Here is a 17,544-nt window from a genome sequence, read left to right as displayed (position 1 = left end):
CCTGTGCTAGTAAACATTGTTTTAAATGTAGGTTGTTTGTGTGCATGTGAGTGTGTTTATGTGCAAGAGAGTGTACTATGTGTGAGCGTGTGTGTCTGTATGTATTAGCTGGTAAGAGTCAGTGACAGGTAGAAAATTAGATTGTGGGATATTGTGGCCCAGATGTTCCATTTTGCTATTTAAGGCGACGCTGAACCAAAGTTACAATTTGCCAGTCTACTTAGATATGGTGTATTTTTTCTCTTGCTGTGTGCTGGTGCACTTTTGGCAGGCATGCACCAACTCTCACACCCTTGCACCATTGTGCAAGTGTGTGTGCACTCTCTGAAGCATAGGTGTTGTACTGGAAAGAGTCCCTTACAGTAGAAAAATTATGCTTTAAGGCTTTTCCCACTTTGAATGTGTGCTCTACAGTGCAACACACATGCAAAGTTGGAAAAACAAAGAGAAATGGAAAAATTTTCTACTTGTTATGCCTGATTAGAGGAGGTGTAACATGTTGGTGCAATTTCCTATCAACCAATATTTTTAGATATGGATTTGCATCAAAGCCCATGGGTTTTTGCATGCACCACCATGGAATGCCCCCTAGAAGCAAAGTAACGCAAAGCTGCGCATAGTGCAACTTGGTGTGACTTTAGGATACTATTCAAGGCAAAACATGATTTGCATTGTATAATAAATCACACCCTTACACTTTGTACTGGGATTTATGGCAGAAGTGATGCAAACCTGGCACAAAGCATTGGTAAACCTCGGCCTGAGTATGAGTGAGTGAGAAGAAGTAAGATTAAAATTGAATGCAATTGCGTGATTAGAATGAATAAGAATGAGTGTAAGGCAGTGTAAGAGAGTGAGTGAGAAAGAATGATTGAGAGTAAATGTGAGTGAGAAAATGAGTGTGAGTGAGAATGCAATGTGCTCATTGCAAGTTCATCAGTGGGCATAGCATACTTGTCCTATAAGTGGCATTATTATCTTATAGAGATATTCAGGGCAAAACTTGCAACAATTCTTAGCATTACAGCCACCTGTGATAAAATATTGGCACTGGCACAATGGGGGTTGCTCTAGGTATAAAGTGCACCACTGGTAAAATACTGATATCCTAGAGCTAATTCATGGCATGTAGGGCACCCATTGAAAAATCTGCCATACTTTAAATTATAGGCATGTGAACACCACTGGCAGGTTACTGGTACTAGCAAAATGGAGGTAATTCTTGGCATAAAGTAGGCCAACCTGGTAAAATGGAGGGTGGCAGCCATAACACAGGGTTGACCTTTGGTGTATGGACAGCATCAATTGAAAAATTCTGGCACTGACACATTTTGCAATTTTTTATATAAGAGACACCCATGGAATATGGGGCTATACATGACAAAATGCTGGCATTGGCACAATGGAGGTAATATTTGACATAGGGGGCAGCCATGCGACACTTTGAAGAAAATTAGGTCACCTCCTGGGGAACAACAGTCATTAAGGTCAAAGGGTATGTGGTGTAATTTCTGCTACTCTGGCATTTTGATGAATCGACACCCATGCAGAGGAGAGAGATGGAACAATAATTACTGAGTATAGACCGATTCATAGAGGGTTTCTTGAGAAACAGGAACATTTAGGCTTGTTGCCAAAAATCTGGAATGGTGGCAGTAGAAAGTGAGGGATTACAAGGCTAACCAGTGCTGAACAGATGGAGTCCTGAGCAAGCAAAACATATGTGCTGTGCAGAGAGCTAAATGGGATTCTGATTGGATATAAAAGGCAGGCAGAGCATCATTTACAAAGCCATCACAACTGGGACCTGCTTACCTTGCAGACAGGCTCATCGTGTCTAGTGGTTCAGTACACATCTGCAGCCAGACTGCAGACAAAGATGTGTAAAAAAACAAGACAGAATGCTTTTTCCATCAATGCACCTACAATACGGAACAACATCCATGTATCCATCATGATTGCACCAACGCTGTTCTAATTTAAGAAAGAGTTGAAGAAATATCTCTTTAAAGGACACTACTTCACAATTCATAAACAATCCACACATCAACTATCTCTCGTATCACTCATTGACTGTCTGTTTGTCTTTGACCATGTGCAGCACTCCACAGCCTTCAGGCTAAGTTTGAGCTACAGAATTACCACATACATTCTGGTAGCTACATTTCTGTAAATCAGGACTTTTATTTCGATTCCACTGTTAGCTTCTAACTGTGGTAGTAACCAAAAATCTTGTAAGATACAAATGAAACAGGTTTACAAAATATATTTTATTTTAGCCTTGTGGCACAACTGTTTCCGGGTCTGCATGTAATGAAGCCCCCATCTGTATTATATTTTCAAATATTTATCTGGTACTTACTGTAATAGACTTGTTCTCCAGATCCACTCCTCCTGCCAGGCTGAATCCCAGTCCAGCACCTTCCTCTTTATGTAAAATTACCACGTGAATGTCGTCGAATTGCTGTATTCAAGAACAGAAGTTGTAAATTCCTTGATATTCCAAGACAAAACATAACACATATTTTCATAGCGTTGCCATTGAAACCAGATGTGACTAAAGAAAATTAATATTGGACCAGTGTATTGAGTACTTTGTTCAGCTGGACTGGGCCACACAGAGAAAGATTTATATTCCTTCTTACACAGCACCTGTCAACACCTCTGATTCCCATATCTTTATTAACTGTGCCACTGTAATGTCGATTGAGACAAAAATAAAAAAATTGTTTCCAACTTAAGATTTTTACCGTACACATTTGGCCAGGAAAAACCTAGCAAAATTACAACAGGTTCCAAAATGGGAGAAAAATGAGGGTGCAAACACAAATTCAAGCAGTAATTTCCCATTCACTAGTGAAAAGTGACGCAGTAAGTCAGTGGTTCCCAAACTTCTATGACCCGTGGCTCCCTTGACCAAATTGGCAGTTGACCGTGGCTCCCCACCATTTTTTTACCGGTGGGTCAGGCAGCACACTAAGCTAAGCAAAGATTTTTAGCTTAAATGGTTTAAGCGACGCTCTTTGTTACATCAGCCACGCCACTTTGAGACCCCCCCCCCCAGTTTTTTTCATCCCATTCAAAACCCTGCATTTACATAAAAGTAGGAGTACTTCACATGTCATACTACTAGCTGCATGAGTTTGTGTTTTAAAAAGCGCAGCTGGAATAATGTGATTTTGCTGAAGCTGCTTTTTTTGCAAAATTAAGGATGAGCTGCATAATTCACCATCTGCTGCATAGTCTGCCGATGTTAACAAAAATAGTTTCTACCTCAAACAGATCAAAAGGTACTGAAAATGTGGCGATATATGTTCCCACGTGTGGGAAGACACTTGGCAAAGGTCTTTCAATGGCTTATTTATGTATTTGGCTGTTTACCTGGTATTAATGAAGTGGAATGTTTGTCCAGACAGAATTACTATGTGTAAAAATGACAAAATAATGAAGTATGCTATCAATTTTTTTAAAGTAATTCTAATTGCATAGTGAGGCAACGCCTCTTGGAAATCATTCCCAGTGTAGCACACACAAATATACGTGTTTGCTAAAACTTTTCTGTGGCATAGAATGCGACCCAGAACTGTGGTTTGAGGTCTGAAGGGACAAGCCATGTGCAACCTCCTTAATGAAACATGACTTGTGTCAGCTCACCAGGATGTGGAAGACTGACAGTGGTGGAAGCAACAAATTGTAGTAGCAGGACAGGTGTTTTTACTGGTCACCTGCCAGGGCGGGTTGCCTACTGGCCCGCCAAATTTTTAAATTGATCTTTCCTCCACCCACAATTTAGTCTTTCACTTCATCAATGTGAGACATAAACAATGTGTACATTTTTACCCTATGAATGTTGTAGGATGTGTGTGGAGGATAGATGCAGTGTAAGACTATGGAGCCAGGGGTCATGGTTCTGAATGTTATGGTGCTTATGTGTTTGAACGATAACGTCCAAGTTTTAGGGCAGTGGTATGCCTCACAAAACATAAACTTGCATTCTTTCACAATAAACAGCAGAAAAAAATCGTACTGGTTCACAGCTGTCAGGAATTGATTCAATGTTAAGCCCTTCCAATGAAATACCTTTCCTAGTCAGAATCGAGCTCCTACTCTACAAGATTTCCTTACAACCTATCTCTTGAAAAGACAGGCTTATAACCGCGCCTGCTCATCCTCCCGAGGTGGACTATCTTCACTCTTTCCACTACGCATGCAAATAAAATAACTTTGGAAAGTGTGTAACGCAATGTTGCTTTGCTTTAGCCCCAGCACTCAGAGTGAACAAACATGAATGTATTTTATCATAACTCCTCATCTTTATATATCCTTTAACATTCGTGTTAGTAGGTCCAGTTCTTCTGATAGCAGCGTGTTCTCGAAGTCAAGCGCCCAGGTGAGACTGGCTATAGCCTCGGCGATTGATATATAGGCACCACGGAGGGCCCGATTGTGATGCTTGTTGAAGGTGGCATTTCTTTCAAACCCCCCACATCCTGCGCCGCGGCGCCCCTGGCTTCTCATCACAGCGCACAGGGATGCCGCGGTGCACACTTTGGGAACCACTGCAGTAAGTTGTTATTTGATTGAAATGGTTCATGTGGTGCATAATGAAAGAATTATTATAGCCTAATAGCTCGCTGTAGAGGGCTATACTGTCCATTAAATGTTCACTCCAGTATTAAAGGCCTGAGCCAAAGGTGAGAGCCTTAAACAAGGGAGTGGGCTTTTAATTGCTGGCATAGCACGCAATGGTGGGCTCTAAGGCTATTAGAGCACAAGCCCACTAATGCACAGCATAGAATGTGAGAGAGAAAGTCCCCTAAGGCCTCTCTACCACTCAAAGTAGTATGTAAATGTAAAAGTAGTATAATATTTTAACACACAAAAATAAGGTTTAATGTGAGCAAAGGTTTCCATACCATACTTCGAATATAGCTCATTTAGCACTTGCCACGTACATGGTAATTTCCACCTTTCTAAGTTACATACTCATTTTACACAGAAAGTGTGATTACAATAAATTTAAAGCATAATCAGTAACATTATATCACACTCCACAAAATGAATTCCATTCAAATTAAACATAATGTTCACATTTGTTTGTTTTAGCATAACAAAAATGTGTTTCCCCAAGTACTTAGGGCCAACCTTATCAATACTTTGAGCCCATGCAAAATGGCACAAAGTATCATTTTTGGTATTTAAGTCCTGTGGAAAACATGTTTTGTTTTGGAAAATCATCCCCAAAGTAATGCTGTGCGTTACTGTGCGCTACTTTGCATCGGGGGTGTACTGTGCTGCCCCACTCCTCCATATCCATACGATTGTTCAGGGCACACATTTTGTGATGCAGCACCCTAATACCTTCAATATCATAGCTCAGTGAGGTCGAAACTAGATGCCAATGCTTCCCTCCTTTCTTCATCTGACATATCCAGAGGGGGCTCTACACCTGCATTGTGGCCAGACTTAAGACTACCCTTAGTTCCAGGGGTAGGACAGCTAGCTGTTTCTTTCCTCCACAGGCCCAAATACTTTAGCCCAGGCACCAGCTGTGAAGCCGCTTTCCCCCTTTGCCCTAAGGATTGCAAGATGAGCCTTGGATTCAACAGAAACACAAGACGCACTTCTCTTTGTTGCCAGCCCTTTTCACCGTTCTTTTGTATGGCATTCTAAATTTCTTTTCATTTGGGCATGAAATTGGCAATGGATTTAGGTTTGGGCAAGACTAAACATCCTTAGGCCATACAAAATCTAAGCTGAACAATGCCTCACTGAGATTTCTCACTAGGATGCTTAAACAAGGCACTTTCATCGCCAAAGCAGAGCTCTGGAAGACGAAAAAACAAAGGGGAGAGGATGTAGCCTTACGGTTAGAGAGGTCGACCTCCAAGCTGGGGAACCAGGTTTGTCTTGGCAACGACGCTGAACATTCTGTGATTCTGGGCAAATCACTTAATCTCTAAGTGCCGAACAAAAATGAATGTGTCCATCTGTAACGAAACTGGTGCTCTTGTAAAGCGCTCTGATACCTGATTTCTCGAGTCTAGTTCGTGCTATATAAAACTCTAAAAAAATCAAATAAAAAAAGCCAATTTGCCTACCTGGGTACTCCACCCTAAACTCCGGGCATCCCAGGACGCTGATGCTGTTTTCCCCAGGCTGACAGTCAAACTAGCTGTATCCAAAGAAACAGAACAGCCCAATCTTCTCCCATCAGTTTGGCTTGTCTCGTTACCAACTCCACCTGAAAATCTGGTAAAGAAGCCTTTATCCTGCTTCCCACGGGCTCGCTTAAAGGCTAAGGCAAAACCAGCATCCCTGACAAGCTTGAGGGGCAGACGAACCCTCATGGGCCTTAACTTAGATCAGCCTCAAGCTAAGGTGCTGGTACTCTTCATGCAGCCTCGGAATTCAGCGAGGCCCCTGCCGCCTCGTCTCAACTCAGGGGCATGGCCTCCGCTCACTGCACGTCAGACGACAGAGTAGGGGTGAATGTAGGACCTTATTACAAGTTCGGCGGACAGGATTACTCTGTTACAAACATGACTGATAGCCACCTGCCAAATTACAATCCCATTATAGCCTGTAATTTGGTGGACAGGATGTCTGTCACTATAGTCTCTGATATGGTAAAGTCAGAAGGGCCGGAGCTTACTATGGCAGTATTTAGCTTAGTTTCTTCAATAAACAGGAAAGCTACAACAGCATCCTCTCCTTCAAGACTCTACTTCTAATCAGCCAAACCCAATTTAGGCGGAGAAACTGTTTTCACTATTTAGTATGGCAACCCAAGCTGTAGTGAGTGTAAAGTCTGATGTATATCCAATTGAGGCAGGAGGGATAACAGACGCTGAGCCATCCTCCTCTAGCCCCCTGTGAAGCAGTTCAAAAGTGACCAGTTATCTTGTTGATTTGGGTGGTTTGGCTTATGAGGCCTGTACAAAAAATTGATTGTTGACAATCCTGGCTGAGAGTGAGGCTGCTAAGTCATCCCAAGATTCACTTGCTCCAACACAAGGCACTAAGATGGCAAAAATTGAGAAGGTTTTTGAGACATTTGAGGGACAAATTAAAGAAATGTCAAAGAGGATCTTGGATCTTGAGGATCCTCAAACTGAGTTGCTCAGAACCAACTCCATACTATTTAGCTCGGTGAAACAAAATCAGGAGGACTATGACAACCGGGAGAAATGGACACATTTCAGAGTTCTGGGGATTCCAGATTGGGACAAAGGAAATGTCGCTATATTTGTTGAAATATGGATGACTTGATTCATACTCAGATACTGCAAGGATTTACAGCTTATACATAACTCAAGCCCATCAGAGTGTTTTTGTGGAATAAGCAGACAATGCACGTCCATATACAATGTTGGTGATTTTTGAAGATTACAGAATTCGGGAGAAGGTGCTCAACTGTGCGTTTAAGCACAGAGGGATTAAAATCACGGATGGGTTCAATCTGCAGGTCTTTCCAGATATGTTGTTCAAGATCTCTAAAAGAGGAAGGAGTTTAGGCAGAGGATTTCTGCACTTCACGCTGCAGTGGGCAAGCCAGGTTTCCGCAGCCAGCTAGATTCGAAAGATTTGTCTAAAGACATTTAGATGGCACAAAAGTATCTGTCTGAAATTGAAATTCAGTCTTCGAAGACTGTAAATGATTGATTTCGGAGAATGATTTTCAACATTCCAAACCTGCATTAATTTTACTATGCTCTAATGCTTATGTCACTGTTCTAAGGAGTACATTAGGAGTCACAACGTTTCTGTCATTACAAACTCACACAACACTACATTTCCCCCTCTGTTAAATAAAACAATAACATTTTTACAAATGTATACAATGAGAGTTCTTCAATGAGTCTTTGTGGCACTTGAATCACATGTCCCGACCGTGTCATTGGAAAGTGGGGACAGGCAGTAGAAATTTTCATGACTGGTGTGGGTTATGGAAAAACAACAGCAGTCGAGGCTTTTTCACTTTCAGATCCAGTTTCTACAATGACATTAGTGCCTAACGAGCGATGAACCACATGACAGAAATGCGAGGAGTCTTGAGTAATGGACTTTCCAGGACATTGGGCACTCACCATGTGTCCTTTGCTGGTCACAATATGAAATGGTTTAGCATTGAAAGGAGAATCAGCCGTTCGTTTTCTATGCTGAGGAACAAGAAAGTGATCTCCTCTGGTGAAGGTGACATCTTTTGCATGTCTATGCTTCTCTATATAGTCTTTCATTTTCTTCTCATGATCCAAGTCTTTAATGAGTTTTGTTTCCACTGTATTTTCTCTTCTGTTGGTTCGTTGAGGTAACTTGGTTGTCATGCTCACCCGAACATCATGGTTGCAGAGCTTTCACCTGTGGTCGAGTGAGGGGTCAAGTGGTAAGCTAGACGAGTGGAATTTAAGACAACTTCAAGATCAAGCTTTTCTAGTATGGCACACTGAGTGAAAACCTGTCTTGAGAGTACTCATGTAATGTTTGACAAGTCCACTGGTCTGTGGCCAAAGAGGGGTACTTTTCTGATGCTTCACAGTATAATTACTGAGAACGTTTTTGAATTCTCAACTGTTGAAAGGTGGGCCATTGTCAGAATTTAAGATCGCAGGAACACTCTAGGTTAAGAAGACGCTGTCTAATCTCTCAATGGCACATTCTTGAGTGATAGATATGAGATCTTTAATCAATGGAAAACGAAAATATTCATCAGCGATCATCATCAGGTGATGTTCGTAGTCAAGAGGACCAAAGAAGTCCACTGCAATACTTTTCCATGTATGCATTGGCAACCCTGACATGTGTAACAGGTATCGAGTGGTTTTCGATGACAGGCCTTTGATTCTCTTTCAACTTTAAACTCTCTCGTTGAGATGTGGAAACCAGACTGAGTCTCAGCTAGCTCATTTGATGGCAACAATTTCACAATGTCCTTCATGGGCCTCTTCAATTATCTGTTGTCGAAGACTCTCAGGAATGACACTTCTCAAACCTCTTAGAACAATACTTTCCAGAGTAACTGACAGTTCATCTTTGACATTCTTAAACTTTTGATATTCACTGTCACTGGTAAGAGGTCGAGGTGCTGGTACTAAGACTATTGTGTAATATTGTCTTTCAGTTTCAGCATGTCACTATCGTGACTTGTGGCAGTGACAAAGTGACCCACAAAATAGCAGCTCGGGTGCTTGATTTCACTATGAAACTTATGTAAGCTTCAGACATCTTAGAATGGGTGCCAGGACATTGTTTAGGCACTAATAAGAAGTAGTCAGCAAGGTTCTGATCTTTCATTGGACAATACACAATGGTGTAGTTGTACTCTTGCAACTGCAGACCCCAACGTTCAATGCGAGGAGGCATTTTTGCTTTTGAATTTCCAAAGATAGTCAACAATGCTTGATGATCAGTCGCAAGTCTGAAGGGCCTTCCATACAAGAATATGTGGAAATGTTCACAAGCCCACATCTTTCTTTCTTTCTCATGTACTTCCTTAGGCTGTGAATAAGCAAGTTCAGGATGGGACAAACCAGCTTGCATACGTCGCAATATGTCTTTGAGCATTTGGGTGTCCGCTGCACTGGGCAAGGTTGGCACCCAACCCGACCGGTCTAGCGTCAACAACAACCTCAGTATGAAGCTGTGGATCAAATTATGCCCTTTCAGTAGCATTCGCAATAGCTTGCTCGAGTTTCTGGAAGCTTTGCTCGCATTCATGTGACTAAAGAAAAGAAACATTCTTTTTTATCTAGTCTCGTAATGGCGTAATGACAGTGGCAAAGTGTTAGAAATGGGGGTCTCTAGTTGGCAGAGGTAGGTACCTTAGTCCAAATAGGGACCTTTGCTTCTAGTCAGAGTAAAGGGGATACATACTTTAGATAAACCCTGCTCACCCCCTCGGTAGCTTGGCACGAGCAGACAGACCTATCCCAAGGCAATGTGTAATGTATTTGCACACAAAACACACACTAATACAGTGATAACACCACAAATGGAACCACAACAGTATCTTTATCTAAACTAAACAAGACCAAAAAGACAAAAATTTAACATAAATGTAATAAGAATATGACTTTATAAAGGTTTCAAACAACTTGGTCCATAGTAAACTATGGAAGCGTGATTTCTCACAAAGCACCTGTAGATACGTAAAAATTCACAGGGCCAAACAGTTGCAGAGACGGGAAGCGTCGAGAACCAAAGAGATGAGTCAGTTCCTGAGACCATTAGGAAGCGATGCAACACTTCTGCTGCACACAGGAGAAGTGGTGCGTTGAATCCAGTCTTTAGGGGAAGTGATACGTCAACTCCAAGATGGCTTTGGTCTATGGGTGATGTTGTGGAAAATCGTTACGATTTGGTGAACATTGTCAGCGCCATCTTGCCTTTTTTTCCCGATGCCCCACTTTTTGTCATACGTTCCCACCATTTTAGCTGTTTTTGATCAGAATCGCTCTCTGCACGTCCCTGACCCCCAACCCGGTTCTTCACCCTCGCCTGCGCCCCCATGTACTAGTCACCCCCGCTCTCACATACCTTGCGCATAAGCGGCAGCCATTTTAAGCACCATGGCCTCCCTGTCCCTCGCTGATAGCCAGCGCGTCTCACTCTCTCTTAACCTCACAGGCATCCCCCGCACGCTGACAACCCCCTCGCTCTCACATGCCTTGGGTCATAAACCCCTCTTCAGCGCAGATCTGCCTCAGAATCCCATCCTGTTCCCAGCGCAACACCTCCCTTCATTCCTTTCATAGTCTCAGGCCCTTTGATGCAAACCCCCTCTTTCCTGTGTGCCCGTCTGTCTTCCTTGTTCCCAAGCCACCACCTGGCCCTGCGGATACTGTTTATTACCCCGTACAGTAGGAAACCTCCCCTCCCCATCAAAAGACCCTCGAGCCGATCAAAGGTCCCCCACTCTATGAGATCCGATCAAACTCCACACATTCCGTGAATCGGCGGAATGTCCAGCTGCGCGATAATCATCACCTGTTGTGACCGGGGTGGGGAATCCAACTGTAAATGTATGTGGGAATGGGCCTGAAGGGGAGATTCCGAGGATGTTCTTTCACATATCAAAGTGTTGCAAGAATGTGTTACGTGCAATAAAAGATCATAAACCTGTGTATAAGAGGCCAGGCCTCAGAGATGCGGTTAGAGCACCTCGTGACGATACTTGCTGTCCGAATTGATGTGTTCTCCTCCGGAGAGATTAAACCCTCGTTTCCTGCCTTTCAGTCTCCAGCGCCTGCTTCTTCATTGATTAATATTGGTGGGTCATTGAGGCGACATCGCCGGGCAACACTGAAGGGTCTTTGGTCACTGGTTGTCTTTGAACCCTTTTACAATGTGTCGGAAAACTTGGTGCACAGGTACCATGTGTGGAAATCCGGGAGGCGTCGGTGATCGAGCAGTGGCGTTGAATGGCGCTGGGTCGGTTTCTTTAGCAAGATCCGTCGATGCATTGGTTCTTGCAGCTGCAACAGGCGCTGCATCGGTTCGGCAGCAGTGATGCGTGGAGATTATTCTTGTGCTGCGGCAGGAAAAACAGCCGCAAGAAGATCAATGCATCGATTTCTTCAGTTCTTCTTTTCTTCCAGCTCCCAACAGCAGGAAACACCTTGAGATGCCCAAAACTGGAACGGGCACCTCCTGGAACGTCAGAACTCTTAGCAGCAGAGTTCAGGGGAGCTGGGGGTGAAGTCTTTGTGTCCCTGAGACTTCAGAACAGGAGGCCAGCTCACTTCAGGCCCTTGGAGATCTTCTTCGAGCAGGTTCACAGCAAAGTTCCAATCTTTGTCCTTCCCTTGGTAGAAACAGCAACTGCAGGCCAACCCTCCTCACAGGTCTTCAGCTCTTCTGACATCGCGCTACATTAGTCACGCTCGTTTTGGCGCAGCATGACTAATGTAGCGCGCTGTCAGAAGACGATCGATTTTCAGATACACCTAGCAATCATTGAAATCCTTTAGCATTCGCCAGACCCCCACGCCGCCGCAACACATAGCGCTGTTGGGAATGGATTCCCCTTCCAGGATGTACTCACTGGAATAATTATTGTTTATCAATATTGAGGCCAATAGTTTTTGGCACTCACCTGACTCAGGTTCTGGATACCCCCACCCCCGTCCTGAGGAAGATCCGCCGCTGAGGATCTTAATTAACCCTTTTGCAATAGGGTCGAAAGTCGATGCCCCGAATAGGCCTAGACCCTACATCCGCCCCCTACACCTGATGCACAGATGATGTTTCACTGTGAATAATAACAGTGTAATTAACATATTGTGTATAACTGTGTATTCGTGGGTAGGCCTGATTGTTTATTTTGGGAGACCTCGACAACTCATGTTGGCTACCCGTGTGTTTCTTGTAAATATTTAAATAAGGATACCCTATGTTACTACAACTGCGCTTTCTTCTCTATTTATCCTTTCACCTGAGCACCAATTTCTCATGTTTCTTCTCTTTTCTGGTAATAACCGTATAAATATAACAATCTATATCTAAAAAACAAAATATGGTAATATGTTACTAGGTTATAAAAGGTTGAACGAATACATTTTGAGTTATTAGTCTTTGTTGTAAGTGTCCTTTATATTTTACATGTGTGCCTTTGATCTCATGTGCCTAAACAGGAATCTTTTCTGAATTTGTAGTTACATTAGTCTAGGACCACTGCTTATCAGTGGAAGCCAGTTAGGTACTTGGGTCGTATGGTTTCCGAGATATGGGGAGTTATTTGCATTAAATTACCATCCCTTGATGGCTAAGATGTGGAACATGATGGATAGGAGGGGAAGATGACCAATTTCAATAATTGTTGAAGTAGCACTAGTCAAAATGAATATCCTGCCTATGGTAAATTGTTTACTTCAATTCCCTGTGTATTGTAAAATACGTTTTTTCAGAGGTTGAATGCTTTTATCTGGGCATCAGGAATAAGTGTACTCCAAGAATTACCATGAAGATACTGATGTTGTGTGTTCAGGAAGGAGGCTATCACTTTCTTATTGGAGAATGGACTATTTAATAAAACTAAAAACTGCTCATTTAAAAATGTGTGATGGGTTCCTCGGTTTCAACAAGTGTCGGGCCTTTGATAATTCCCTTCTTCCGGTTTAGTGACAGGCCCAAGTTTTGCTAAGATCCAATTCTTTCCCAGGTGAAGAGCCAGGACTCGAAAAATCATAAAATTGTTACTAGCCCTGCAGGTCTAGTAACTTAAAAAATCTACTGACCTAACTGTAATGCACTTGAACTCTGTCTCTGAAAGCCAAGCAAATGTGACAAGTTAACAAAAAGTAAAGCCATTTTATTGCTTATTCACGTGGGGAGCAATAAAGATGCCTTCAAATCTTGCAATTTTGTCACATTTGTTCTGCTTTCAGATACAGAAGTCAAAAGTCAATTTGTCTTCCTACTCACCACAAAGGGCGAGTAGGACCTAAAAATAGTTTGGGAGCGGGTGAGTGAATTTTTCGAGCCCTGAGAGCCCAAAAAAGATAAGCTATTGCTACTGTCTGTCTTTTAAAGTTATACAGAAACAACTTTTCCAATGGTTACGGATTCCTAATATACATGCGGAAACCACTATTAAGACCTCATGTTCAGATGAACTGGTAATACTTGCTGTCAGATGAGAGAAGTATAACCTAGGTAAAGTTGGTGATTGGCTCAGAAATAAGTATTGCTTTCTAAGCCTTCCTGTACCTTAGGCTCAAAATAAATTGGTATATTTACAAATATCCTCATTTTTGCAGGAACACCAACCACTCCAAATTGAACCAAGTAGCAAATTCGACGAAGTGCTATTTCAATTTACTAGGGAGACGAGAAAACAAAGCTACTGGGTAGGTTGGCTGTGTTCTGCTCGGAGTTATTTTAAGGTCCTGTTCCATGCCATTCAGAGTAAATGGGTAAAAGAGAATAAGGTAAATCTACCCAGGGAGCAGTGGTTGGAGCCTTCATATTTTAGTTGCAAATCATTACGCTGTCCTAATTTTTGAAAGATGCAGCTCTATGCTCAATGGTTGGTGTACAATGCCCCTTCACTAGTACATAAATGGAATTCAAATATATTAGAGTAATTCCCTAGATACACAAAATCGGGCATTTGTGTTTATATTCTCTGGGAATGTGATTGTAAGGCATTTTGGGAAGGGGTCTTGAGGTGTATGAGGGACTCCCTTGGGATACAGTATATGATAGATTTGAATGCAATTTTGTTTGGGTTGTTCCAAGCAGTTAGTAATTAAACCAGTTCCGGCATGTAGCTAGTGGTTTATTGCAATTTTATTAGCACAATCTATAATACCTGTTCTTTCGAAATCGCAGGATCCTCCTAAAACACACTCCTGAATGGATAAAGTGAATATCATATATGCTAAAGAGCTATTGTATGCAAAGCAGATAGGGAAAGGAAGAAGGTTTATGAGGTTTGGAAGTATGCTGAGGTGAATTTGTGGTGCCGAAGTATCTTTGATGCTAGTACTGTTTGCTTGTGAGCAGTGAAAGCAAGGGAAGATCTGGGGGAGCAGAGGTTAAGACAAATGTTTGGGAAAAACTGTGTTCTTGAACTGTTGCACTGCACTTTATTACGTTTTATGAAGAACATTTTACTGTGGCAAGTTTTATCAGGGGTAGTAAACTCAGTAAGTTGTTCTTGCTTATTATGATGCCTGGTTCAAATTTTAGGTGACAGGTGTATTTTCTTTTGTGGTATGATTAATGCTTTGCACTTTATGACTGAAAAGAACTTTGTTGCACCTTATTCTGCCTATGGAGGAATTTAGCTTTTATGATGATAAATTCTGAGGATGAACTGATTTTTATTGCTACTTAATATATATGTTTTGCTCTTTATGATTGAAAAACTCTGCTGCCACTTTATACAGCCCTCATGGGAATTGCTCTTTATGATGTACGGTTGATCGTGCTTAATTTCTGCTTTGCACTTAATGATTGAAAAAGAACCCTGCTAGCACTTGATTCTGATCTTGTAGCAATTGAGCTTAAATGATGATGTACTTTGAGGATTAAGTAATTTTTTGTTGTTGCAAGAAACCAAAATAAATTAAAACTAAAAGAAAGCAGGACATACTGTCAGTGGTTCACTGGAGCTCCTATGCAACTACCTATGGGTTTTGAGCAAATTCCTGATCTACTAACACTGGTAGACAGGGATTTTGGTCAAAAATGTGGCCTCCTTAGGACTGGCAACATGTTAAAGAAAAGATTATTTTCTCAAATGTTTTCAAACTATTCATGTGCGCTGTACTGCACAGCACACATACAAAATTCTAAGAGTTAACCTATGTCAAAGCAAAATATTTTGTACTGGAAGTCTACTCTTCCAATGCAAAACCTATGCCTGACATCCCACATAGTATTAGGGTATGCGTGTTTGTGAAAGGCAGCCTAAAGTGCGCTAGAAGAAATTAGCCCCATATCTTAGTAGATATGGCGCTGCTGTTCTGGTCTCTCCATTCCTTGCAATATTGTGCAGCATCTTTGATTGCTGAGATGCATTGCGTGAATTCTTTGTAAATTTGCCCCATAATCTTATTTCCTCAGGTTGCATATATGTGTATGACATGTTTTTTTTTTTACAGATGGAAACCAATTGGTACATTTTAATTATCTTTATTGTTATTTACAAAAGTATTTTTGAAAAAAAACATAAGGTTGATAAATTTGTACTATTAAAGGTGGAAATAAGAGCAACCTGCTTCATTCAACATGTAATTGTGTAGAAAGGTTAGCGCAGAAAGATTTCATGATAAATATAAAGAATCGGATGCATAAAAATAATAAGGAAGTGATAAACGCCCCTAGCAATTTCTAAATTAGCTTAACCGTGGCCATTTAGATTGAACTAAACTCTGAAATTAGCTGAAAGTAGGATCTACTTTTATGGTTACCCCCACTTTTTGCCTGGTGCTATGCTGTTTCTGACTGATCTGACTAGGATCCTGCTAAAAAGGACCCTAGCCTCTGTGCTTTATCCCCTAAGTGGTATGGTAAGTACTTAAGTACATCCCAGATTGGACACTGTTGTACTTTTGTCAGTCCCTAGTATATGGTACTAAGGTACCCAGGCCATAGGTACACCAGGGGTTCCCCATGGGCTGAAGCATGTATTAGGCCACCCATGAGGGACCACTCAAACTGTAACTACAGGCCTGCCATTGCAGCCTGTGTAAGCTGGTGCTAGCACCACTCATGAAAGTTATAGGTTTCCCTATATCTAAGATCACTGCACTCAAAACCTTTAAGTCACCCCTAAAGCAGGCTTTTTCAATCCTGAAGGCAGGGTGCTTGGTTCTAAGTGTGAGGGTGCCCCTGCATGAGCAGGACACCCCTACAGCCTTTGGAGTCCATTCTCCCCCGTTGTAAGTGTGACAGCCATATAACATATAGAGAGAGGGGCACCGTGTCATTACGCGATGGCCATCTCGAAACTGGCTGGAACAAACCGTATCATGTTTGGTATCAAACAAGTTGAAATCATTCCCCCACACCATAAACGCTGTGGGAGTTATGATTCCATGCACTGTAAAGCTCCTCCGGGAGGCACACAGTGCTCCTGGTACCAGTCTTCTAGGCCCAAACAGCACAACATGGATGCTGCCGACCAGAGACACGGTTCTGCCCTCCAGCGCTGAGCAAAGCTCGAGCAGAGGAAGGCAGACAGGGTTTGGTGTATTGGGGCTGGGTGGGAGAGCTTGCCAGCACCACTCAATCAGCTTGAAGGGCACATTTGGTGCCATCCTTGCATAGTCCAGTTCAAACCAGCTCAGGGAACCATTGGCTCCCGCTCTGGTGCAAAACTAAACAAAGGACATGAGACTATCCTCTCCACTGTCCGACCTCTCTCCTGGGAGGGAACCCTGCATTGCCCCAACTCTTTCCTTAGGGTACTTAAGGGCTTACCTGACGGTGGTCCCGAGATTCATTGTGTGACAAGATTAATTTCAAGAAACCACTTCATCTTCAACCAACTGGGCACTCTGGACTTTGACCGGGGCAAAATTTGGCTGCACCTGGGAACATTCCTGCAGTTCCTGATCTGGGCATCCAAGACACCTGAAGGAATCTCCCTTGAAGTGAAGGAGTCACTTCTCTGCATCTGCAGGCACCACAACTAAGCTGAACAGTCAGCTAATCCTGGGCTTCCACGGACTCCTAAAGGGTCAGCAACATGGGTGGTGGTTCTCCATATCTCTTAAGGCCTGCCCTATGCTCTCACCAAGTTTGAGGCCAGCATCCCTCGTCAGAGCCGCAGGAACTAAACTCCAGTGCACTGCATCAACTTGCCATTGCAAAGGCTTGTGGGCTTTCTTTCATCAAGATCTTCAGGCTCTAAGTAACCCCCAACTCAAGCATCTCCTGTGACCAAGATCTTCATCCTCACCACATTACTTACACCGTGGGCCTGCATCTTTGGTGAGCTGCTCAAAGTCCTATTACGACTCCAGTGCCTCCATCCTGTGGGTCCTGTTGTGGCCCACCCTTTGATTTCTGTGGGCTCACTTGACTGATCGGGCC

At 42.6% G+C, this 17,544-nt stretch overlaps 1 protein-coding gene across 1 annotated transcript in view; it reads right to left on the bottom strand.

Annotated features, from left to right (window-relative positions):
- Positions 1 to 17,544, bottom strand: part of IL16 (interleukin 16) — a 471,977-nt gene that overhangs the window by 73,337 nt on the left and 381,096 nt on the right. The window contains exon 16 of the mRNA XM_086958218.1: positions 2,363 to 2,464. Within this exon, the coding sequence (XP_086814344.1) occupies positions 2,363 to 2,464 (102 nt within the window). The remainder of the gene's footprint in view (positions 1 to 2,362; positions 2,465 to 17,544) is intronic.

Source organism: Lissotriton vulgaris, chromosome 2_1 (assembly GCF_964263255.1).
Source record: "Lissotriton vulgaris chromosome 2_1, aLisVul1.2, whole genome shotgun sequence".
In the NCBI taxonomy this organism is placed as follows: Eukaryota; Metazoa; Chordata; class Amphibia; order Caudata; family Salamandridae; genus Lissotriton; species Lissotriton vulgaris.
Note: the sequence above shows the minus strand (reverse complement) of the source record. Positions and strands in the feature narration are given on the sequence as shown.